This window comes from Scyliorhinus torazame, chromosome 18, assembly GCF_047496885.1.
Source record: "Scyliorhinus torazame isolate Kashiwa2021f chromosome 18, sScyTor2.1, whole genome shotgun sequence".
Taxonomy (NCBI): domain Eukaryota; kingdom Metazoa; phylum Chordata; class Chondrichthyes; order Carcharhiniformes; family Scyliorhinidae; genus Scyliorhinus; species Scyliorhinus torazame.
This window is the reverse complement of record NC_092724.1, coordinates 96785399-96807593: the sequence shown is the minus strand read 5'-3', so window position 1 is coordinate 96807593 and position 22195 is coordinate 96785399. Positions and strand designations below refer to the sequence as shown.

At 47.5% G+C, this 22195-nt stretch overlaps 1 protein-coding gene across 2 annotated transcripts in view; it reads right to left on the bottom strand.

The window, feature by feature from the left end:
- The window catches only part of dhrs7cb (dehydrogenase/reductase (SDR family) member 7Cb), an 81262-nt gene extending 61386 nt beyond the window's left edge, over positions 1-19876 (bottom strand). Inside the window, exons 1-2 of one of the 2 annotated variants that reach the window (XM_072483077.1) lie at positions 19628-19876; positions 7432-7619 (exon numbers count right to left, since the gene is read on the bottom strand). In XM_072483077.1, the coding sequence (XP_072339178.1) occupies positions 7432-7585 (154 nt within the window). In that variant the 5' untranslated portion in view covers positions 7586-7619; positions 19628-19876. The remainder of the gene's footprint in view (positions 1-7431; positions 7620-19627) is intronic. The other variant, XM_072483076.1, reaches the window with a different exon arrangement.
- Positions 19877-22195: the final 2319 nt, after the last annotated feature.

The window sequence follows — 22195 nt, the reverse complement described above, 5'->3', positions numbered from 1 at the left end:
CAGGACACGGTCTCCCTGCGAGATCTGGCGCCCGCCGGCAACACGCACACCCCCCCGACACCAATCACCCCCTCCCTGCCACCGGCGCACCCCGCCACCGCCCCCTTCCCGGGAGGATCGGTCCTCCTCCCAGGTCCGACCAGAAGTGAAGCTGAAGCAGAAACCGTAAGGCTCCCGGAGACGACAACACTGGAACAAGCACCACCACCGGGGCCGAGGCGATCGACAAGGACGACCAGACCGCCCGACCGACTCGTGGCATCGATGTAACACTACAATGTTGTGGACTTTAACGAGAACTTTTTTTCTTTTCCCCCTTACGACTACTGTAAATAGTGCAAAACAAAAAAACCCTGTACATACTGTGATGACATGCAAAGGTTTTCCTCCCAGGACCAGCCTTGTAAACCCCTACCACCATGCGAAGCACAACCCCGCCGGGTTCACAATTACCCAGGAGTGGTGAAACTGTCCGACCTCACGTCGAAGGCGGTGATTAAAGCATGCAAAGAAACGTTTGCCAGGCATGGGATACCAGTGATGAGTGACAACGGTCCCTCTTTTTACAGCCAGGAATGGTCTGATTTTGCCTGCCTATACAACTTTCGTCATGTAACCTCCAGCCCCCACTACCCACAGTCAAAAGGGAAGGCTGAAAAAGGGGTCCATATCGTCAAGAAATTACTATGCAAGGCTGCAGACTCAGGCTCCGACGTCAACCTGGCGCTGCTGGCATACAGAGCATCCCCGCTGTCCACTGGGTTGTCTCCCACGCAGATGCTCATGAACCGCACTCTGCGAACCACGGTTCCAGCCATCCATGTTCCAGACCTTGACCACCTCACGGTCATACAAAAGATGCAGCAGTCTCGGGCCCAACAGAAATCAGCATACGGCGCTCATGCCACGGATCTCCTCGAGCTGGTCCCAACTGATCGTGTTCGTATGCAGCTGCCTGACGGTGGCTGGTCCGCCACAGCTGTGGTGGTCAAGCAAGTGGCTCTGAGATCGTTCCTCATCCGCATGGCTGATGGCTCCTTCCTACGACGCAACAGATGGGCTCTGCGCAGAGTTCCACACCCGCCACCCAACCATGATGTCCCGCCTCACACAATGCTCCCTCCAACGTGCCCTACCACGAGGCCACCGATCCACCAGCAATCCTGCCGACCTCTGCGACCACCGCATTGGCGGCAGTCCCGCCTATCTAAGTGCAGGTGGCCCCTGATCCATACTTGAGGTGGTCAACCAGAATTTGTCGCCCGCCGCAGAGACTAAACTTATAGACTGAACTTTTGCACAACTGTGTTATCTTATCGTTTTGACCTCTGTAAATATCGTTTTTTACCATTTCATCTGCCCTATATCTGCACCAGCGACACCTTCCTGTGTACATAAGGTCATTTTAGCACATTCTGTATATAGTCACACACATATACACATCCACACGCACATGCACTTTAATATTTATTATCTCCACACACACAATACAAAACAGAAACAAAAAGAAATGGGGGGAGATGTCATAATATACATCTATGTATATAATGGAGTGCAGACAGGCAGTGATTGACACACAGGATGACCAGTAAGCACACAGAACAGAGCAGCCAATCACCAGACAGGACACAACCACTATAAAGCCAGAGGGCATCAGTTTTCCCGCTCTCTCGGGAACCAGCCTCTGGGACAGTCAGAGTTAGTGAGCTGGCCAGTGCAAACACCATGTGGTAGCTAGTAAGTCTGCTTAGGCTAGTATCAAGTCTCCAGTCAAGTCAGCATAGTGTCAACCCACAGTTGAATATGTATAATAGTTTAGATGTTAAATAAAATTGTGTTGCATCTTATCAAGTGTTGGAGATCTGTCTCTCGCTAGACTGCATCAAGTGCAGTCCACATCAACCCAGCCTGCCCAACACTTTGTATGGGCAGAGAAGGTGCCAAGGGTTAAGAGGACCGTGTTACAAAGGCAGAAGCAGCAGGGAGATTGGCGTTGCCGGACCTGCTACATTACTGTTGGGCGCCGAATGTGGAGAAGGTGAGGCAATGGTGTGGAAGGAGAGAGGGTGGAATGGGCTAGGATGGAGGAGGAATCCTGTAGGGGATCCAGCTTAAGGGCAATGGTGACAGCAGCATTGCCAAAGGCGCCGACCAGACATGTGTATGGTGCACACCAGATAGTGCCCCAGGAGCCTCTTCACTGAGGTGCCCAACAGAGGTTAGTGTCTCTGGGATGGTGTAGTGTGTTGGAGACAGCTGTGACAGAAAGTCAGTGTCATCCCATGACTGGTGCTCCGGGGTGTCTCCGGCTGCGGGTCGAGGGCTCCTGTTCATGTCCGTGTCCTCCCCCTCCTCCTCACTGCTCTCCTCATGGGGTTGGGGCTGGGGTCAGGGTCGGGGGACACCAGAAGGGCCCGCGTCATCGCCAGGTGATCCTGCAAGACACATGATTGGACCATGGATTGGGGTGGTGGTGGAGGCGCAGTGTGTGGGGAAGGGGGCAGAGTGGGGGTGTGTGGGGGTGCTGGAGCGGAGGTGGGGGGACAGGTGTGTGGGGAGGGGTAATGGTGACACACATGCCATGGAGAACCTCAACTCAGCGGAGTCTCAATTGCTCGCCTGATGCTGACCTCCACCTCAGCGACTGCCCTCTCCCCGGGCCCACCAGTCAGGTCCAGGGCCCACTGCTCTGCTGCGGTTGAGCACCGCCTTCTCCTGGGGGGGGCGGGGGGGGGGGGGGGGGCGGGGGGAGACAGAAAACACACAGTGTTAGATAGTCGGACGTCTGCAGCACAAGGCATGGGTGGCTGATGGCCTTCGTGGCTAGGGCAGCTGGCCATGGAGGTTGGTATGGGTGCTGGCCGGTGGTGGATGTTGGGGGTTCAGGTAGGGAGAAGTGGGTAACGGGTGTGTGGGAGAGGGGTTAGTTCCGGGGGCACAGTGCTGCCTACTCACCCTGGCCTCCCTAAGGAGGACATGCAGTTTCTTGTGGCACTGCTGGCCGGTTCTAGCGGTGTTGCCCACAGAGCTTATGACCTCCCCCACCTGCACCCAGGCCCGGTGCATGGAGGCAGGTGGCAACCACCTCCCCATCCCAGGGTACAGGGTAGCCCGCCTCTCCTCCACTGCGTCTAGTAGGGTCTCCAGCTCGGTGTCGGTGAACCGCAGTGCTGCTCTCCTTGCTGCCATCTTGTTGGCTGGGATGGTGTGTGTGGGGAGTGGAGTGCACCTTATCAGCCTATCGAGTGCCAATCCTGAATCCAGCGAATCTGACACCGTTTTTCATTGGAATCAGTCGTGTTCCACGTAGCATTGGTGCTAGCCCCTTAACGGTCAGTGGATTGATCTGGGAACGGCGCCAATTCTGCTGTCATAGAACACCACCAATTCAGTCCCGGCATCAGCACTTAGTTTCTGGCAGGGAAAATTCCGCAGATTGGCTTCATTGTGTTGAGTAGCATTGTTTAAGGGGTAATTGTAAATTATGTTCTAGTGTAATGCTAAAAATGTTAATACTCTATCAGTAATATCATTTGTTTTAATATGTCATATCCCTATTTCTTAGTGTAATCACTTTTGGAGCGAGTTGTCCATTCCTCAGTCACACAAAACTAAAAATAGCAAAATTAAAAATAAACTATTGGGGTTTTGTCCAGTGCCGCACCAGTGTTGGGGTCTGATCTGGGATGGTAATATAAGGCACAGAGGCGAACCAAAATTAACATAAGCAAAATAACAGTCATGAACAAGAAAATAGTAATAAAGAATGACCAATCTACAGGACCAGCTAGTTTCTATCCCAGGATTTTAAAGGAAGTAGGATAGGACATTGTAGATGTCCTAATTATAATCTTCCAAGGTACTCTCAATTCAGGAACCTTTCCTCTGGATTTGTAAAAGGTGCCTCCACTTCACAATATAAGAAATCCAAGGAAGGAAAACCAGTGAATAATAGACCAGTTAGCCTGACATCTATTGTCAGGAAATCACTGAAATCTATAAGTAAGTATAGGATGACTAAGCACCTTTACGATTTTCAGCTGATCAGAGAGAGCCAACATGCCTGAAAAACCTGATTGAATTTTTTGAAGATGTGATGAAGAATGTGGACAGAGGAATGCCTACAGCCAATATTTATATGGATTACCAGAAGGCATTTGATAAAGTTCCTCATGAGAGGCTGTTAGCTAAAGTTGAAGCTTATGATATTGAAGGCAGATTATTGACCCAGTTAGAAAATTGGCTGAGCGGCAGGAAACAGAGTAGGGATAATGAGCAGGTGGTCTAATTGGCAGAATGTGATTAGCAGTTGTCCCACAAAAGTATGTATTGGGACCTCAACTATTTACCATATTTATTAACGATTTAGATGATGGAATGGTTGGTCACAAATCCAAATTTGCTGTAGACACAGCGAGGCAGCATTGCTGGTGGAAGTTTAACATTGCGAAGAGAATGATACCTGGATTCCAAGTGTTAAATTAAAAGGAGAAATTACACAAACAAGGGTTGTATTCCCTAGAATTTAGAAAGCTAAGGTGCGATTTGATCGAAGTTTCCAGGATATTGAGGGCAACAGAAAAGTGAATCGAACTATTTCCATTGGTTAGAGAGTCTAGGACTAAGGGGCATAGTCAAAAATTTTAAACCAGATCTTTCAGGAGTGAAGTTAGGGAAAAAGTCTCTGCACAAAAGATAGGAGAAGTTTGGAACTTTCTTCCACAAATAGCCATTGGTGCGAGATCAATTGTAAATTTTAAATCTGAAGTTGATTGAAATTTTAAATCTGAAGTTGATAGATTTTTGTTAATTAAAGTATTGTAGGGATATGGGGAAAAGTCGGGCATGCAGAGTTAGGTGTCAGACTAGCTATTATCTAAGTGAATGGTGGAACAATGGGCTACATGGCCTATTCATCTTCCTTTGTCCCCATCCTCCTATGTACAGTTCTGCAGGCTCAGCCACCACCCATTATTTCATCCTAATGTCATTGCTTCATGCGCAACACTAAAGAGTAAGTGTTGGCAAACCATTTCATATTGAGATATTAGAACTGAGTCTTTTCCTTCCCCTAAAACCTGCACATGTTCATTTATTGTAGGGTGACTGTGAAATGAGATTATAAGTAAGTCACGTGTCATATTTCTTTTAAAAGGCTAGGTGTTGGTGGTTGCTGGGTAAATAAAAGGAAGCCAGTGTTGACCGGCGAGCATTGGCTATGGGGTGAAGACTGTGGAGAGGGACAGAGAAGTGTCAGAGATGTACTTGGGAATAAAGGGTTGATGTTAGGTCGCATTCCTGTGTCAATTATAACAGAATGCCAATGGACGGGATTCTCCGGCCTCCCAGCGTGTTTCCCGGCAGCGGGAGGCAGCATGCCATTCGCTAGTAGCAGAATTCTCTGCTCCCACCACTGTCAATGCAATTTCCCATTGAAACCACACCAGGCGACCAGGAAACCTGCAGGCAGGTGGGGGGTGCTGCCAGTGGGACCAGAGAATTCCACCGTCAGCGAACGGCATGAGAACTCCAGCCAATATCTCAACCATCATAGCTTGAACTTTACCAACTGAGCTAAACTGACACAGGCAGACCATGGGCGCGATTCTCCGACCCCCCCACCGGGTTGGAGAATCGCCGGGGGCTGGCGTGAATCCCGCCCCCGCCGTGTCGCGAATTCTCCACCACCGGAGATTCGGCAGGGGCGGGAATCGCGCCGCGCAGGTTGGCGGGAATCCCCCGGCGATTCTCCGGTCCACGATGGGCCGAAGTCCCGCCGCTGTCAACCCACGCCAGCCGGCGTGGATTGAACCACCTTTGGGACGGCGGGACACGGCGGTGTGGGCGGACTCCGGGATCCTGGTGGGGGCGCGGGGCGATCTGGCCCCGGGGGGTGCCCCCACGGTGGCCTGGCCCGCGATCGGGGCCCACCGATCCGCAGGCAGGCCGTGCCGTGGGGGCACTCTTTTCCTTCCGCCTTCGCCATGATCTCCACCATGGCGGAAGCGGAAGAGACCCCCTCCACTGCGCATGCACGGGGATGCCGTGAGCGGCCGCTGACGCTCCCGCGCATGCGCCGCCTGACAAAGTCAGTTTCGCGCCAGTTGGCGGGGCGGAAATCAGTCCGGCTCGGGCCTAGCCCCTCAAGGTGAGGGCTCGGCCGCTCAAGATGCGGAGACCTCCGCACCTTTGGGGCGGCGCGATGCCGGACTGATTCGCGCCGTTTTTGGCGCCGGTCGGCGGAAATCGCGCCGATATCGGAGAATCCCGCCCCATAAATGTAGGCCCAGAAATAAATAGAAAGTTGTCTCGGTTGCCTTGTAAGTAAGGCACTCATTAATGTAGTTATCTGGATTCCCAATATATATTGTTAGATGTTCTGAATAAGTTAGGAATTATTTCAGTACTCCTGATTTGAGGAGATTTGTTTGGGAACTGCAGCTAGAAATAGAAGGGCGGCACGGTAGCACTGTTGCTTCATAGCGCCACGGCCCTGGGTTCGATTCCCGGCTTGGGTCACTGTCTGTGCGGAGTCTGCACATTCTCCCCATGTCCGCGTGGGTTTCCTCCGGGCGCTCTGGTTTCTTGACACAAGTCCCAAAAGACATGCTTTTCGGTGAGTTGGACATTCTGAATTTTCCCTCGGTGTACCCGAACAGGTGTCGGAGTGTGGCGACTAGGGGTTTTTCACAGTAACTTCATTGCAGTGGAAAAGTAAGCCTACCTGTGACAATAATAAAGATTATTATTATTATTATGGATATTGAATGATGACAGAACTGGGTGATCATAGCGAATAGCCTGCTAGCTCTCCCTGTTCAAGGTTCCAAAGCAGTAGTAGTCACTTGGGCGAAGCAACAGGGGAAACCTAACAAATATCAAGATTTTAAAAGAGGGTCAACTAGGGGAAAAGCATAAAACCGAGGTACATAGAAGTGAACTAGCAGATGAAGATGCCCCAGACTGTGTTAGGAGTATCACACCCCATCCTTCCATGTCTTCGCTTCTCCCGACCTTTCTAACCTGATGCTCTACATCATGTCTGCGCTCCTCTAATTCTGGCCTCTTGCACCTCTCTAATTTGAATTATTCCATAATTGGAGACGGTGCCCTCAGCTGCCTTGGTCCCTAGCTCTGAAATTATTTTCCAAACCTTTCTGTACTTCCATCTATCTAACCTTTCTCCTTATCTAAGATCTATCTTGAAGCCTACCTCTTTGACCAATCTTTCGATCACCTGTTAATCTCTACTGATGTGATTCGATGTCAAATGTTTTCCAATACACAGCTGTGCAACACCTTGAGATGATTTAGTACGCTAAAGCCACCACCATATGTAATTTCAAGTTGTTATCTACGGTAGACTTATAGAAGAATTCAAATAAAACAGGCACTGTTCACAAAAGAAACAAAGAACAATTGATTGCTCACCTTTGCCAAGTCCTGATATGGCGTCAGTTATCACGATCACTTTATTCCGCACAGCTGATTTGGACATCAGTTGCATTATTCTCTTGTAAATGTAAGCAATGCCAGCAATCCCAGCCACCAGTAATGGAAGGCTCAATAAAGCCAGAGCACCCATCTCTCTGCAATTAGCAAAAGAGCAGCAATCAGTGCTGCAAATATTAATCATTGATACTCAAAAAAAAAATCAGTATCATATGAACACAGTAATCAGAACCAAAGAAAATACATTAATCGGTGTAATAAAAAGTAATAATCAGAACTACAATTAATAGTGATTAGTGCACTTTTGAATTCACCATGGGGGATTTTAATCTACATGTCGATTGGTTTAACCAGGTTGGTAAAGGCAGCCTTGAGGAGGAGTTTATAGAATGTGTCCGGGATAATTTCCTGGAACAGTATGTAATGGAACCTACAAGGGAACAAGCGGTCCTAGGTCTGGTCCTGTGTAATGAGGCAGGATTGATTAATGATCTCATAGTTCGGGATCCTCTTGGAAGGAGCGACCACAATATGGTGGAATTTAAAATACAGTTGGAGGATGACAAGGTAAAATCAAACACTAGTGTTTTGTGCTTAAACAAAGGTGATTACAATGGGATGAGATAAGAACTAGCTAAGGTAGACTGGGAGCAAAGACTTCATGGTGAAGCAGTTGAGGAACAGTGGAGAACCTTCCGAGCGATCTTTCAGTGTTCAGAAAAGGTTCATACCGACAAAAAAGAAAGACGGTAGAAAGGGGAAAAATCGACCGTGGATATCTAAGGAGGTGAGGGAGAGTATCAAATTGAAGGAAAAAACATACAAAGTGGCAGAAATTAGTGGGAGACTAGAGGACTGGGAAGTCTTTAGGGGACCATAAGACCATAAGACATAGGAGCGGAAGTAAGGCCATTCGGCCCATCGAGTCCACTCCACCATTCAATCATGGCTGATTTCAACTCCATTTACCCGCTCTCTCTCCATAGCCCTTAATTCCTCGAGAAATCAAGAATTTATCAACTTCTGTCTTAAAGACACTCAACGTCCCGGCCTCCACCGCCCTCCATGGCAATGAATTCCACAGACCCACCACTCTCTGACTGAAGAAATTTCTCCTCATCTCTGTTCGAAAGTGACTCCCTTTTATTCTAAGGCTGTGCCCCCGGGTCCTAGTCTCCCCTGCTAATGGAAACAACTTCCCTACATCCACCCTATCTAAGCCATTCATTATCTTGTAAGTTTCTATTAGATCTCCCCTCAACCTCCTAAACTCCAATGAATATAATCCCAGGATCCTCAGACGTTCATCTATCTCAAGAGGCTTGGAATATAAAAGCAGGGATGTACTTCTGAAGCCATTCCTGGGATCATCCGTGTGAATCTCTGCTGGACCCGCTCCAGTGCCAGTATGTCCTTCCTGAGGTGTGGGGCCCAAAATTGCTCACAGTATTCTAAATGGGGCCTAACTAATGCTTTATAAAGCTTCAGAAGTACATCCCTGCTTTTATATTCCAAGCCTCTTGAGATAGATGACATTGCATTTGCTTTCTTAATTACGGACTCAACCTGCAAGTTTACCTTTGGAGAATCCTGGACTAGGACTCCCAAGTCCCTTTGCACTTCAGCATTATGAATTTTGTCACCGTTTAGAAAATAGTCCACGCCTCTATTCTTTTTTCCAAAGTGCAAGACCTCGCACTTGCCCACGTTGAATTTCATCAGCCATTTCTTGGACCACTCTCCTAAACTGTCTAAATCTTTCTGCAGCCTCCCCACCTCCTCCATACTACCTGCCCCTCCACCTATCTTTGTATCATCGGCAAACTTAACCAGAATGCCCTCAGTCCCGTCATCTAGATCGTTAATATATAAAGAGAACAGCTGTGGCCCCAACACTGAACCCTGCGGGACACCACTCGTTGCCATTCCGAAAAAGAACCTTTTATCCCAACTCTCTGCCTTCTGTCTGACAGCCAATCGTCAATCCATGTTAGTACCTTGCCTCGAATACCATGGGCCCTTATTTTACTCAGCAGTCTCCCGTGAGGCACCTTATCAAAGGCCTTTTGGAAGTCAAGATATATAACATCCATTGGCTCTCCTTGGTCTAACCTATTTGTTATCTCTTCAAAGAACTCTAACAGGTTTGTCAGGCACGACCTCCCCTTACTAAATCCATGCTGACTTGTCCTAATCCGACCCTGCACTTCCAAGAATTTAGAAATCTCATCCTTAACAATGGATTCTAGAATCTTGCCAACAACCGAGGTTAGGCTAATTGGCCTATAATTTTCCATCTTTTTCCTTGTTCCCTTCTTGAACAGGGGGGTTACAACAGCGATTTTCCAATCCTCTGGGACTTTCCCTGACTCCAGTGACTTTTGAAAGATCATAACTAACGCCTCCACTATTTCTTCAGCTATCTCCTTTAGAACTCTAGGATGTAGCCCATCTGGGCCCGGAGATTTATCAATTTTTAGACCTCTTAGTTTCTCTAGCACTTTCTCCTTTGTGATGGCTACCATATTCAACTCTGCCCCCTGACTCTCCGGAATTGTTGGGATATTACTCATGTCTTCTACTGTGAAGACTGACGCAAAGTACTTATTCAGTTCCTCAGCTATTTCCTTGTCTCCCATCACAAAATTACCAGCGTCATTTTGGAGCGGCCCAATGTCAACTTTTGCCTCCTGTTTGTTTTTAATGTATTTAAAGAAACTTTTACTATCATTCCTAATGTTACTGGCTAGCCTACCTTCAAATTTAATCCTCTCTTTCCTTATCTCTCTCTTTGTTATCCTCTGTTTGTTTTTGTAGCCTTCCCAATCTTCTGACTTCCCACTACTCTTTGCCACATTATAGGCTTTCCCTTTTGCTTTGATGCATTCCCTAAGTTCCTTTGTCAGCCATGGCTGCCTAATCCCCCCTCTGATAACCTTTCTTTTCTTTGGGATGAACCTCTGTACTGTGTCCTCAATTACTCCCAGAAACTCCTGCCATTGCTGTTCTACTGTCTTTCCCACTAGGCTCTGCTCCCAGTCGATTTTCGTCAGTTCCTCCCTCATGCCCCTGTAGTTACCTTTATTTAACTGTAACACTTTTACATCTAATTCTACCTTCTTTGTTTCAAATTGGAGATTGAATTCTACCATATGATGATCACTGCCTCCTAAGTGCCCCCTTACTTTAAGATCTTTAATCAAGTCTGGCTCATTACATAACACTAAGTCCAGAATGGCCTGTTCCCTCGTGGGCTCCATCACAAGCTGTTCCAAAAAGCCCTCCTGTAAACATTCAATGAATCCCCTTTCCTTGGGTCCACTGGCAGCATTATTTACCCAGTCCACCTGCATATTGAAGTCCCCCATGATCACTGTGACCTTGCCTTTCTGACATGCACTTTCTATTTTGTGGTGCATTTTGTGCCCCTGGTCCTGACCACTGTTAGGAGGCCTGTACATAACTCCCATTATGGTTTTTTTGCCTTTGTGGTTCCTCAACTCTACCCACACAGACTCCACATCATCTGACCCTATGTCGTTTAGTGCTATTGATTTAATTTCATTCCTAATTAACAAGCAACTCCGCCCCCCATGCCCACCTCTCTGTCTTTTCGATAGGTTGTGAATCCCTGGATGTTTAAATGCCAGTCCTGAACCCCCTGCAACCATGTCTCTGTGATGCCTACCACATCATACCTGCCAGTCACAATCTGGGCCACAAGCTCATCTACCTTGTTCCGTACACTGCGCGCATTTAAATATAGCGCCTTTAATTCTCTATTGACCATCCCTTTTTGTTTTCTTAGTGTGGTGGACCTTGGTTTACTGAGCCTTTCCATACACTGTGTCATATTTTGTGGGATGGGGACAATCGTAACCACTCTTGAGTTTTGTCTGTTCGTGTTTTTTTTGTATTCCTAAGCAGCTACGCTCCCCGCTGATTACTTCACCTCTTGGTTCCCTGACTTTCCCTTCCCCCCCAATCTTTAGTTTAAAGTCCTAGTGACCACCCTATTTACTCTTTTCGCCAGAACACTGGTCCCAGCTCGGTTCAGGTGGAGAACATCCCAACGGTATAGGTCCCCCCTGTCCCAAAAACTGATGCCAGTGTCCCATGAAAAGGAACCCCTCATTCCCACACTACTCTTTCAGCCACGTGTTAACTTCCCTTATTCTTGCCTCCCTATGCCAATTTGCACGTGGCTCAGGCAGTAATCCGGAGATTATGACCCTTGAGGACCTGTTTTTTTAATTTGAATCCTAGCTCTTTATAATCTCTAAACAGGTCCTCATTCCTAGACTTGCCTATGTTGTTGGTACTGACATGGACCACAACAACTGGATCCTCCCCCTCCCTCTCCAGTATCCTTTCAAGCCAGTCAGAGATGTCATGAACCCTAGCACCGGGCAGGCAACATACCATGCGGGACTCTTTATCCTGCTCACAAAGGATACTATCTATCCCCCTGATAATAGAATCCCCTACAACTACAACTTGCCTATTTACTCCCTCCCCTTGAATGGCCTGCTGAACCATGGTGCCTTGGTCAGCTGACTCATCCTTCCTGCAACCCTGTTCGCCATCCACACAGGGAGCAAGTGCCTCATACCTGTTGGACAGAGTCAAGGGCTGAGGCTCCTGAGTTCCTGACTGCTGGTTCCCTTTACCTGCCTGACTTGCAGTCACACCCTGCTGTCCCTGGCCACTGGCAGGATTTAAACTACTTACTCTGACAGGTGTGACTGCCTCCTGAAACACAGTGTCCAGGTAAGTCTCCCCCTCCCGGATGTGCCTCAGTGTTTGAAGCTCAGACTCCAGCTCATCAACTCTGAGCCGGAGCTCTTCGAGCAGCCAACACTTACTGTAGATGTGGTCGCTGCAGCTCGCAATGGGATCTGCCAGCTCCCATATCAAGCAGCTCAAGCAACAGAAAGCTACTAAAAAAGCTATAAAGAAGAGTAAGGTAGACTATGAAAGTAAACTGGCTCAGAACATAAAAGCAGATAGTAAAAGCTTCTACAAATATATAAGACAAAAAAGAGTGGCTAAGGTAAATATTGGTCCTTTGGAAGATGAGAAGGGAGATTTAATAATAGGAGACGGGGAAATGGCTGACGAGCTGAACAGGTTTTTTGGGTCAGTTTTCACAGTGGAAGACACAAATAACATGCCAGTGACGGATGGAAATAAAGATATGATAGGTGAGGACCTTGAGATGATTGTAATCACTAAGGAGGCAGTATTGGGCAAGCTAATGGGGCTAAAGACAGACAAGTCTCCTGGCCCTGATGGGATGCATCCCAGAGTGTTAAAAGAGATGGCTAGGGAAATTGTAAACGCACTAGTGATAATTTATCAAAATTCACTACACTCTGGGGTGGTCCCAGAGGATTGGAAAGTAGCAAACGTGACACCACTGTTTAGAAAAGGAGGTCGGCAGAAAGCGGGTAATTATAGGCTGGTAAGCTTAACTTCGGTTGTAGGGAAAATGCTGGAATCTATCATTAAGGAGGAAATAGCGGGGCACCTGGAGGGAAATTGTCCCATTGGGCAGACGCAGCATGGGTTCACAAAGGGTAGGTCGTGTCTGACTAATTTGGTAGAATTTTTTGAGGACGTTACCAGTGCAGTAGATAACGGGGAGCCAATGGATGTGGTATATCTGGATTTCCAGAAAGCTTTTGAAAAGGTGCCACACAAAAGGTTGCTGCATAAACTAAAGATGCATGGCATTGAGGGTAAAGTGGTAGCATGGGTAGAGGGTTGGTTAACTAACAGAAAGCAGAGAGTGGGGATAAATGGGTGTTTCTCTGGTTGGCAACCTGTAACTAGTGGGGTCCCTCAAGGATCAGTGTTGGTCCCGCAGTTGTTCACAATTTACACAGATGATTTGGAGTTGGGGACCAAGTGCAATGTGTCAAAGTTTGCAGACGACACTAAGATGAGTGGTAAAGCAAAACGTGCAGAGGATACCGGAAGTCTGCAGAAGGATTTGGATAGGTTAGGTGAATGGGCTAGGGTCTGGCAGATGGAATTCAATGTTGCCAAGTGTGAGGCTATCCATTTTGGGAGGAATAACAGCAGAATGGATTATTATTTAAACGGTAAGATGTTAAAACATGCTGCTGTGCAGAGGGACCTGGGTGTGCTGGTGCACGAGTCGCAAAAAGTTGGTGTGCAGGTGCAACAGGTGATTAAGAAGGCTAATCAAGTTTTGTCTTTCATTGCCAGAGGGATGGAGTTCAAGACTAGTGAGGTTATGCTGCAATTGTATAGGGTGTTGGTGAGGCCACATCTGGAGTATTGTGTTCAGTTTTGGTCTCCTTACCTGAGAAAGGACATATTGGCACTGGAGGGAGTGCAGAGGAGATTCACTAGGTTGATCCCAGATTTGAGGGGACTAGATTATGACGAGAGGTTGAGTAGACTGGGACTGTACTCATTGGAGTTTAGAAGGATGCGGGGGGATCTTATTGAAACATATAAAATAATGAAGGGAATAGATAGGATAGATGCGGGCAGGTTGTTTCCACTGGTCAGGGAAAGCAGAACTAGGGGGCATAGCCTCAAAATAAGGGGAGGTAGATTAAGGACGGAGTGTAGGAGGAACTTCTTCACCCAAAGGGTTGTGAATCTCTGGAATTCCTTGCCCAGTGAAGCAATTGAGGCTCCTTCTTTAAACGTTTTTAAGAAAAAGATCGATACCTTTCTAAAGAATAAAGGGATTCGGGGATATGGTGTACGGGCCGGAGAGTGGAGCTGAGTCCACAAAGATCAGCCATGATCTCATTAAATGGCGGAGCAGGCTTGAGGGGCCAGATGGCCTACTCCTGTTCCTAGTTCTTAAGTTCTTATGTTCTTGAGATGTAGAAATCACTGGCAAAGCTGGCATTTTTGGTGGTGTGAGGGTGGTGGTAAGCTGTCTTCTTGAACCTCTGTAGGCAATGTAATATAGGTACTCCCACAGTACAGTTAAGCATGGGGCGTTCCAGTTATTTGACCCAGCAATAGGGAATGAAAACTGATATGCCTACAAGTCGTGGTTTAATGGAGGGGAACTTGCAGTGGTAGTTTTCCTTTGGGTTTTCTGCCCTCATTCTTCTAAACACTAGAGTTCATTGGTTTGGAAGGTGCTTTCAAAGGAGCCTTTGTGAGTTTTTTTAAAAATTTATGGAATGTGGGCATCGCTTGCCCATCCCTAATTGCCCTTGAACTTGCTTGCTAGACCATTTCGAAGTCAACCGCATTGCTGTGGGTCTGGAGTCACATGTAGTCCAGACCAATAATTGAGAACAGCTAACAATAGATTGGGAATCCAAATAACTACAGATGGACCAGTTGGACTTTTACAACAATCGACAGGTCATTATAGACTTTTTTAATTCCAGATTTTTTTTATTGAGTTCAAATGCCACCATCTGCTGTGGTGGGATTGGAAGCCGGATCCTCAGAGCATTATCCTGGGTCTCTGGATTACTAGTCCAGTGACGATACCACTACACCACCACTTCCCCCAATTGTTGCTGCAGTGCAAAATAGCGGCACCGTAACACAGTGGGTAGCGCTGTTGCTTCGCAGCTCCAGGGTCCCAGGTTCAATTCCCGGCTGGGTCACTGTCTGGGCGGGGTCTGCATGTTCTCCCCGTGTCTCCGTGGGTTTCCTCTGGGTGCTCCGGTTTCCTCCCACAGTCCAAAGATGTGCAGGTTAGGTGGATGGGCCATGCTAAATTGCCCTTCGTGTCCAAAATGTTGGGTGCGGTTACTGGGTTAAGGGGACAGGGTGGAGGTGTGGTTTTAAGTAGGGTGCTCTTTCAAAGGGCTGGTGCAGACTTGGTGGGCCGAATGGCTTCCTCTGCACTGTAAATTCTATGAAATCTATGCATGTTGCAGATAGTGTACACTGCTGCCACTGTGTGTCGGGAGTGAATGTTCAAGGCAGTGGCTGCTTTGACCTGGATGGTGCTGAGCTTCTTGAGTGTTCTTGGAACTTGTGGTAGTATGTATTGGGGGTCATGTGGGACTGGAAGCCCTAATGTCATTGGCTGACAGATCCCGGGTCCTGGTTGGCCGTTGACCTCGAGGGCGGAGTATAAGAAGCCGGAGTCCTCCCCCGCAGGCCATTCTCCTATCGAGCTGCGGGGGAACAGACACGCTTAATAAAGCCTCATCGACTTCACTCTATTCGTCTCACGAAGTCTTTGTGCGCTACAGAACTGCACTCATCAAGACGAGCGAAGACTATTCACACCCCTGACTTGTGCCTTGTAGCTAGTGAACTGGCTTTGTGGAGTCAAGAGCTGAGTTATTCACATCAAAATTCCCAGCCTCTCATCTGCTCCGCCAACAGGACGTTGATGGTGAGGAAGTTATGGAGAGGCGGAGGTATATTGGTAATGTCACTGGACTAGTAGTTCAGGGGCCCAGGTTAATTCTGTAGGGGCAGTGGGTTCAAATCTCCCCATAGTGGATTTTTTTTGTAAATTCAATTAATTAAATTAATAAATATGGATAAAGCTAGTCATGGTAAAGGAGACCACAAAACCCTCATCAACTGCCGTAAACATAGAAACATAGAAAATAAGAGCAGGAGTAGGCTATTCGGCCCATTGAGCCTGCTCTGCTATTCAATGTGATCATGGCTTATCATCTATTTCAATGCCGTCTCCCACTCTCTCCCCATACACTTTGACACCTTTCGTGTCTACAAATCTATCTATATTTTTCTTAAATGCATTCAGTGACTTGGCCTCCACACCATGATGTGGTCGATAATTCAACCGGTTCACCACCCTCTGAGTGAAGATATTTCTCCTCACCTCAGTCCTAAATGGGCTACCCCGTATCCTGAGACCGTGACCCCTTATTGTGGGAACCCCCGCCCCCCACCACAAGCTAGGGAAAACAACATCCCTACACCCAGTCTGTCCAGCCCTGTAGAATTTTATACATTTTAATGAGCTCCCATCTCATTCTTCTAAACTCCAGTTAATACAGGCCTAGTTGACCCAATCTCTTCCCATACGACAATCCTGCCAACCCAGGAATCAGTCTGGTGATCCTTCGCTGCACTCCCTCTATGGCAAATATATATTTTCTTAGATAAGGAGAAACTGCACACAGTACTCCAGATGTGGTTTCACCAAGGCCTGTACAACTGCAGTAAGACATCCTTGCTCCTGTACTCAAATACTTTTGCAATGAAGGTCAACATTCCATTTGCCTTCCTAACTGTTTGCTGTACCTGCATGCTTAGTTTCAATGACTGGGTGTATTAAGACACCCAGGTCCCTTTGTACATCAACATTTCCCAATCAGTCACCATTTAAGTAACATTTTGCCTTTCTGTTTTTCCTCCTAAAGTGGACAACTTCATACTTATCGTCATATACCATCGGCCATGTATTTTCTACTTAATCAACGTGTCTAAATTGTCCTGAAGCCTCTTTATTTCCTCTTCACCACTCACAATTCCACCTAATTTTGTGTCATCAGTAAACTTGGAAATATTACATTTGATTCCCGCATCCAAATCATTGATATATATTGTGAATAACTGGGGCCCAAGCACTGATCCGTGCGGGACCCCACTAGTCATTGCCATCCACTCTGAAAAAGTCCCATTTATTCCTACTCTCTGTTTCCTGCCTGCTAACCAATTCTCAATCCAAACAATACATTACCTCCAAGTGCTTTAATTTTGCACACTAACCTCTTGGGCGAGATTCTCCGACCCCCCCGCCGGGTCGGAGAATCGCCGATGGCAGGCATGAATCCCGCCCCCGCCGGTTGCCGAAGTCTCCGGCTTCGGCGGGGTCGGGAATAGCGCTGCGCCGGTTGGCGGGCCCCCCTGCACGATTCTCCGGCCCGGATGGGCCGAAGTCCCGCCGCTAAAATGCCTGTCCCGCCGGCGTAAATTAAACCACCTACCTTACCGGCGGGACAAGGCGGCGCGGGCGGGCTCCGGGGTCCTGGGGGGGGCGCGGGGCGATCTAGCCCCGGGGGGTGCCCCCACGGTGGCCTGGCCCGCGATCGGGGCCCACCGATCCGTGGGCGGCCCTGTGCCGTGGGGGCACTCTTTCCCTTCCGCCTCCGCCACGGTCTCCACCATGGCAGAGGCAGAAGAGACTCCCTCCACTGCGCATGCGTGGGAAGCTGCAAGCAGGCGCTGACGCTCCCGCGCATGCGCCGCCCGGAGATGTCATTTCCGCGCCAGCTGCCGGGGCGCCAAAGGCCTTTTCCGCCATCTGGCGGGGCCGAAATTCGTCCGGCGCCGACCTAGCCCCTCAAGGTTGGGGCTCGGCCCCCAAAGATGCGGAGCATTCCGCACCTTTGGGGCGGCGCGATGCCCGTCTGATTTGCACCGTTTTGGGCGCCAGTCGGCGGACATTGCGCTGTTTCCGGAGAATTTCGCCCCTTATGTGGGACTTAATCAAAATCTTTCTGAAAATCCAAATGCACCACATACACTGGTTCTCCCTTATCTATTCTACTACTTACACCCTCAAAAAACGTCCGTAGGTTTATTAAATATTATTTGTTTAAACTTGAACATGATTTAAATATGGCAGGCAGCTTGCCCATTTCAGTACCCTCCACTAGCCTGTGTTATTATGATGAGCTCTGGGGTGGGTGGGAAGGTGATGTGGTGGACACCCACCCTATTTTACCTACCCCTTACGGAAATATACCCAATAGGGGCATGTAAAATGCAACCATACGTTTTACTTTAAATGGGGATTCAAATTCACAGCCTACCTCTGTTAGTGGACCACTTTCTCAATACTGCATTGATGCATCAGCCTAAATAGTTGATCAAGTGCTGAACTAGAATATGGGCCCACAGCCTCTGACTCACAAACAAGGGGCAGTGTAAATACCAGTCCAAAAAGATCGCACCTGTGGCAGCAGTAGCCTGCTTAAGTCAAAACAATACCGCTTCACTGAACGTTAAATGGGAATTAAATAGATGCACAGATTGTAGAGTTATGCTCTGTGGTATTAGGGAGCTTTTTTGTATTACCACCTGTTCTCAATTAAAAAAGAATAAGGATTTGTAGTTAAATAGTACTTCATTCAGAATCACCTAAATGAGATGAGATACTTAGTAGTGCCATGACTGTTGCATGTCGGCAGATAAGGCAGCGATTTTGCATACATCAAGAATCACAAGCAAAATGACCATTTAATCTATTTATTTTGTGTTGGGTGAGGGAGGAAGATATTGCGCAGAACACCATTGTGCTCTTTCTTGAACAATGCTGCAAGATCTTTAACATCTATTGAAATGGGGCCAATATTTAACCTTCAGAGGACTGTACATCCAACTGTGTAAAACTTCTTTGATCCTGCATAGGAGTCTCAATTTAGAGAACTGAACTTCTGGTGAGCCTGATACCCAAAACTTTCAAAGAATGATTATAATTAAACTGCGGTTCTGGAATGAGTGAATACCAATTCCAGATTTTTTTAAAATTGATGTCAAATTTCAACATCGGCCACAGTAGGATTTGAACTCAGGTCCTCAAAAGATTACCCAGGTTTTTGGATTACTATCGTCTAGTGATAATACGACTACACCACCACCACCCTTCTAATTGTGATCTCTGGGAACTTGCTGTTCACAAGTTAGCAGGCTATTTTCCTTACACTGCAACAGTGACACTGCACTTCAAAAGCACTTAATTAACAGAAAAGTACTTTGGAACATCCTGAGGTTGAGAAAAGTTCTATATAAATGCTAGTTCATTCTTTCTTTATCAGATTTATAAATTTGGAGTACCCAATTCTTTTCTTTCCAATAAAGGGGTAATTTAGCATGGCCACTGTGTTGCCCTCTTTATCAAATTTATCCTGTGTGATATGTGCAACACAAATGTATTCTTTAGCAATGGTTTTAGAATTTGGTAACATGCTCCCTATTCTGCTTCACTGGCTAAAAAAGTGTCCAGTTGCAATTTTAAATTATGATATGTATAATTACATCCCTCTGACCTCTATCAAAAAGTTGATCATTTTTCCTGAACTGTAAAGGGATTTTTTTTAGAAAACAGCCAAGCAATTCCTTATGCGATTTTAAAAATTGAAACTATTTTAGATCTAATCAAATCATTCATACAGACCTATAAATATGCAGTCATGTTTAAAAACTACTTTGAATTGAGAGATTCACTTACAGTTAAAGCTGATCCAAGTGTAAAAAGATGATCATAGGGCCCTGTATTCCAGAATAATCTAATATTCCCAAGTGGGTCAGCTAGAAACCTTTGTCCACATTCAAAGCTTCATTCTTCACACTTTCTGGTGAGCTGCGCACCAAAGGAGTTCTCAGAAAGTGTTTTAATAACTAAAGGCTGAGCCAGTCATTTCAACACAGTTGAGTTGAACCCGTTCCCAAATACCAGCCTTGGCTTCTGCCTCGCCGAGTATCATGTGATCCAACTAATGTCGGTTCTAATAATATACAAGCCAGAAACAGCTACATGTCACGTATGAACATGCGAGCCTTTGTACAGTATATCAGCGGCTCAAGTGCTATGACCTGACAACTATTTACTTCTCAAGGTGCCCCCCACTTCTCCAGGCAGTTTCAGAGTTCGAGCATCGTACAGTGCCACAAAATATCTAAAATTATCTGTTTCTTCCAATTGGCCAGCACAGGCAATCAAGGTTGAGATAGTCCCAAAAGAAGGAGGACAAGAAATTATAGAATTATTGAATGATATAACACAGAAAAATAGTTATTCGGCCCATCATGCCTGCATCGGTTATCTGGTAGAACTGTCCAGCTAATTCCACACCCTACCCAGGCATCCTTTTCCCTCCATGTTTTTATCCAGTTCTCCATTGAATGGTACCATTTGTGGTGATATGCCTATGGGCTCTATCATAGATGGATGGTGTGCGACCTCCAACCAGCAGGTGGCAGTGCCGACACACCATACGGTCTCGAGACCAAGGTCATGTGTCCAGTGACTCCCATATAAGGGGAGACACATCTAGCCATCTTCAAAAGAAGATTGAGAGGGTAGTAAGACATACATGTGAATGGTCAGTACTAGGTGCAGATTCCAGAGGTAGGCAGACTCCAGGATAACGTGTTCTGTATCAGATTGTTATCTTACCACAAGAGACTCAATAAAAGATTCTGGTTTGGACAATTCAAAGTGTTTGGTAGATTCCTCCGTAAGGCATAAGGGGCCAAACTCAACACCATTGACTCTGCTCCAACAGGCAGTCCATTCCAGAGCATACTAATTCACTGTGTGGAGAAAAATGTTTCAGCATGTGGCCTGTAGTTCTTTTTTGATAATCAAAGAATCCTGAAGTGCAGAATGAGGCCATTAGGCCCATCAAATGTGCACCGACTCTCCGAAAGAGCATCCCACCTTATCACCTTAACTCTGTGTCCTCTGGCTGGCAACCTTTCTACCGGGGAAACTGTTTCTCATTTACTCTTTCAAATTATTTATGACATTGGACAACTTTATCAAATCTCCTCCTAAAACTTAAAAACAAATTACTGCATATGCTGGAATCTGAAACAAAAACAGAAAATATTGGACAATCTCAGCAGGTCTGGCAGCATCTGTGGAGAGAGAAGGGAACTAACGGACGTGATTCTCCAAGCCAGTGAATAGTGGGAGAAGCCAAAAGCAAGAACCGTGCCAGGCACCAAATAATCTGAGATCCAACCGGCCTGCTCCCATAAGTGAAATTGGGATCTCACCTTATCGTGGCCAGAAGCCAATAATCACTACTTAAGCCCTATTTCCATACAATTAACAGGAGCCACCCCATATCCAACGGCCTCCAGTGATCCCGCGGCCTCCCCAGCAAGTGGTCACGCTGGCAGCAATTAGTACACCTTTTAAAAATGTGAACCTGGTGGAAGGGCTTCTGTGGAGAGGCAAGGAGGTGAGTAGAATTTACAGTGCAGAAGGAGGCCATTTGGCCCATCGAGTCTGCAGCGGCCCTTGGAAAGAGACCTCATGCCTCCACCCTAGCCCCTTTATCCCCATAATCCAATTCCCCCAACTAACTGTTTTGGACACTAAGGGAAATTTATCATGGCCAAGCCACCTAACCTGCACATCTTTGGGCTGTGGGAGGAAACCGGAACACCCGGAAGAAACCTACGCAGACACGGGGAGAACATGCAGACTCCGAACAGACAGTGACCCAAGCTGGGCATCGAACCTGGGACCCTGGAGCTGTGAAGCAACTGTGCTAACCACTGTGCTACCGTGCTGCCCTGTAGCCATCTTCGCTCGCAGGCAAAGAACCCAGGGACACTGGGCTTGCCACCCCAGTGCTCGGATGGGAGCAGAGGGGGCACCCTGGGCTGGGGTGGTCTGCCATGGGGGGGGTGGCAGGCGGGGGGCGATTGGTGTGGGGAGCTGCTGAGCAAGCAACCGCACTGGCTCCGTCATGTCAACCCTTGGATCATGTGTACCCATTCCAGGGGCAACCCTTGTCCCTGCCCGTCTGCCCCACCAACCACCCACAAACCCCACCAACTGCTGAGGCCTCTGGCTGTGCGTTTGAAGGCTATTGCTAATAGGAAATTGGCAGTCATGTTTGTGAGCACCTCACACATCCCAAGTGGATTCCCGTGGGTGGGCGGGCCATGTAGCATGTGGGAGTCATTGCCTAGCATCCCAATCAGACCGTGATGCCTGGACACTGTGCCTGAACACACACAGCAGCCGAGATCCGAACACCCAGGGGATTGGTCCCAGTCC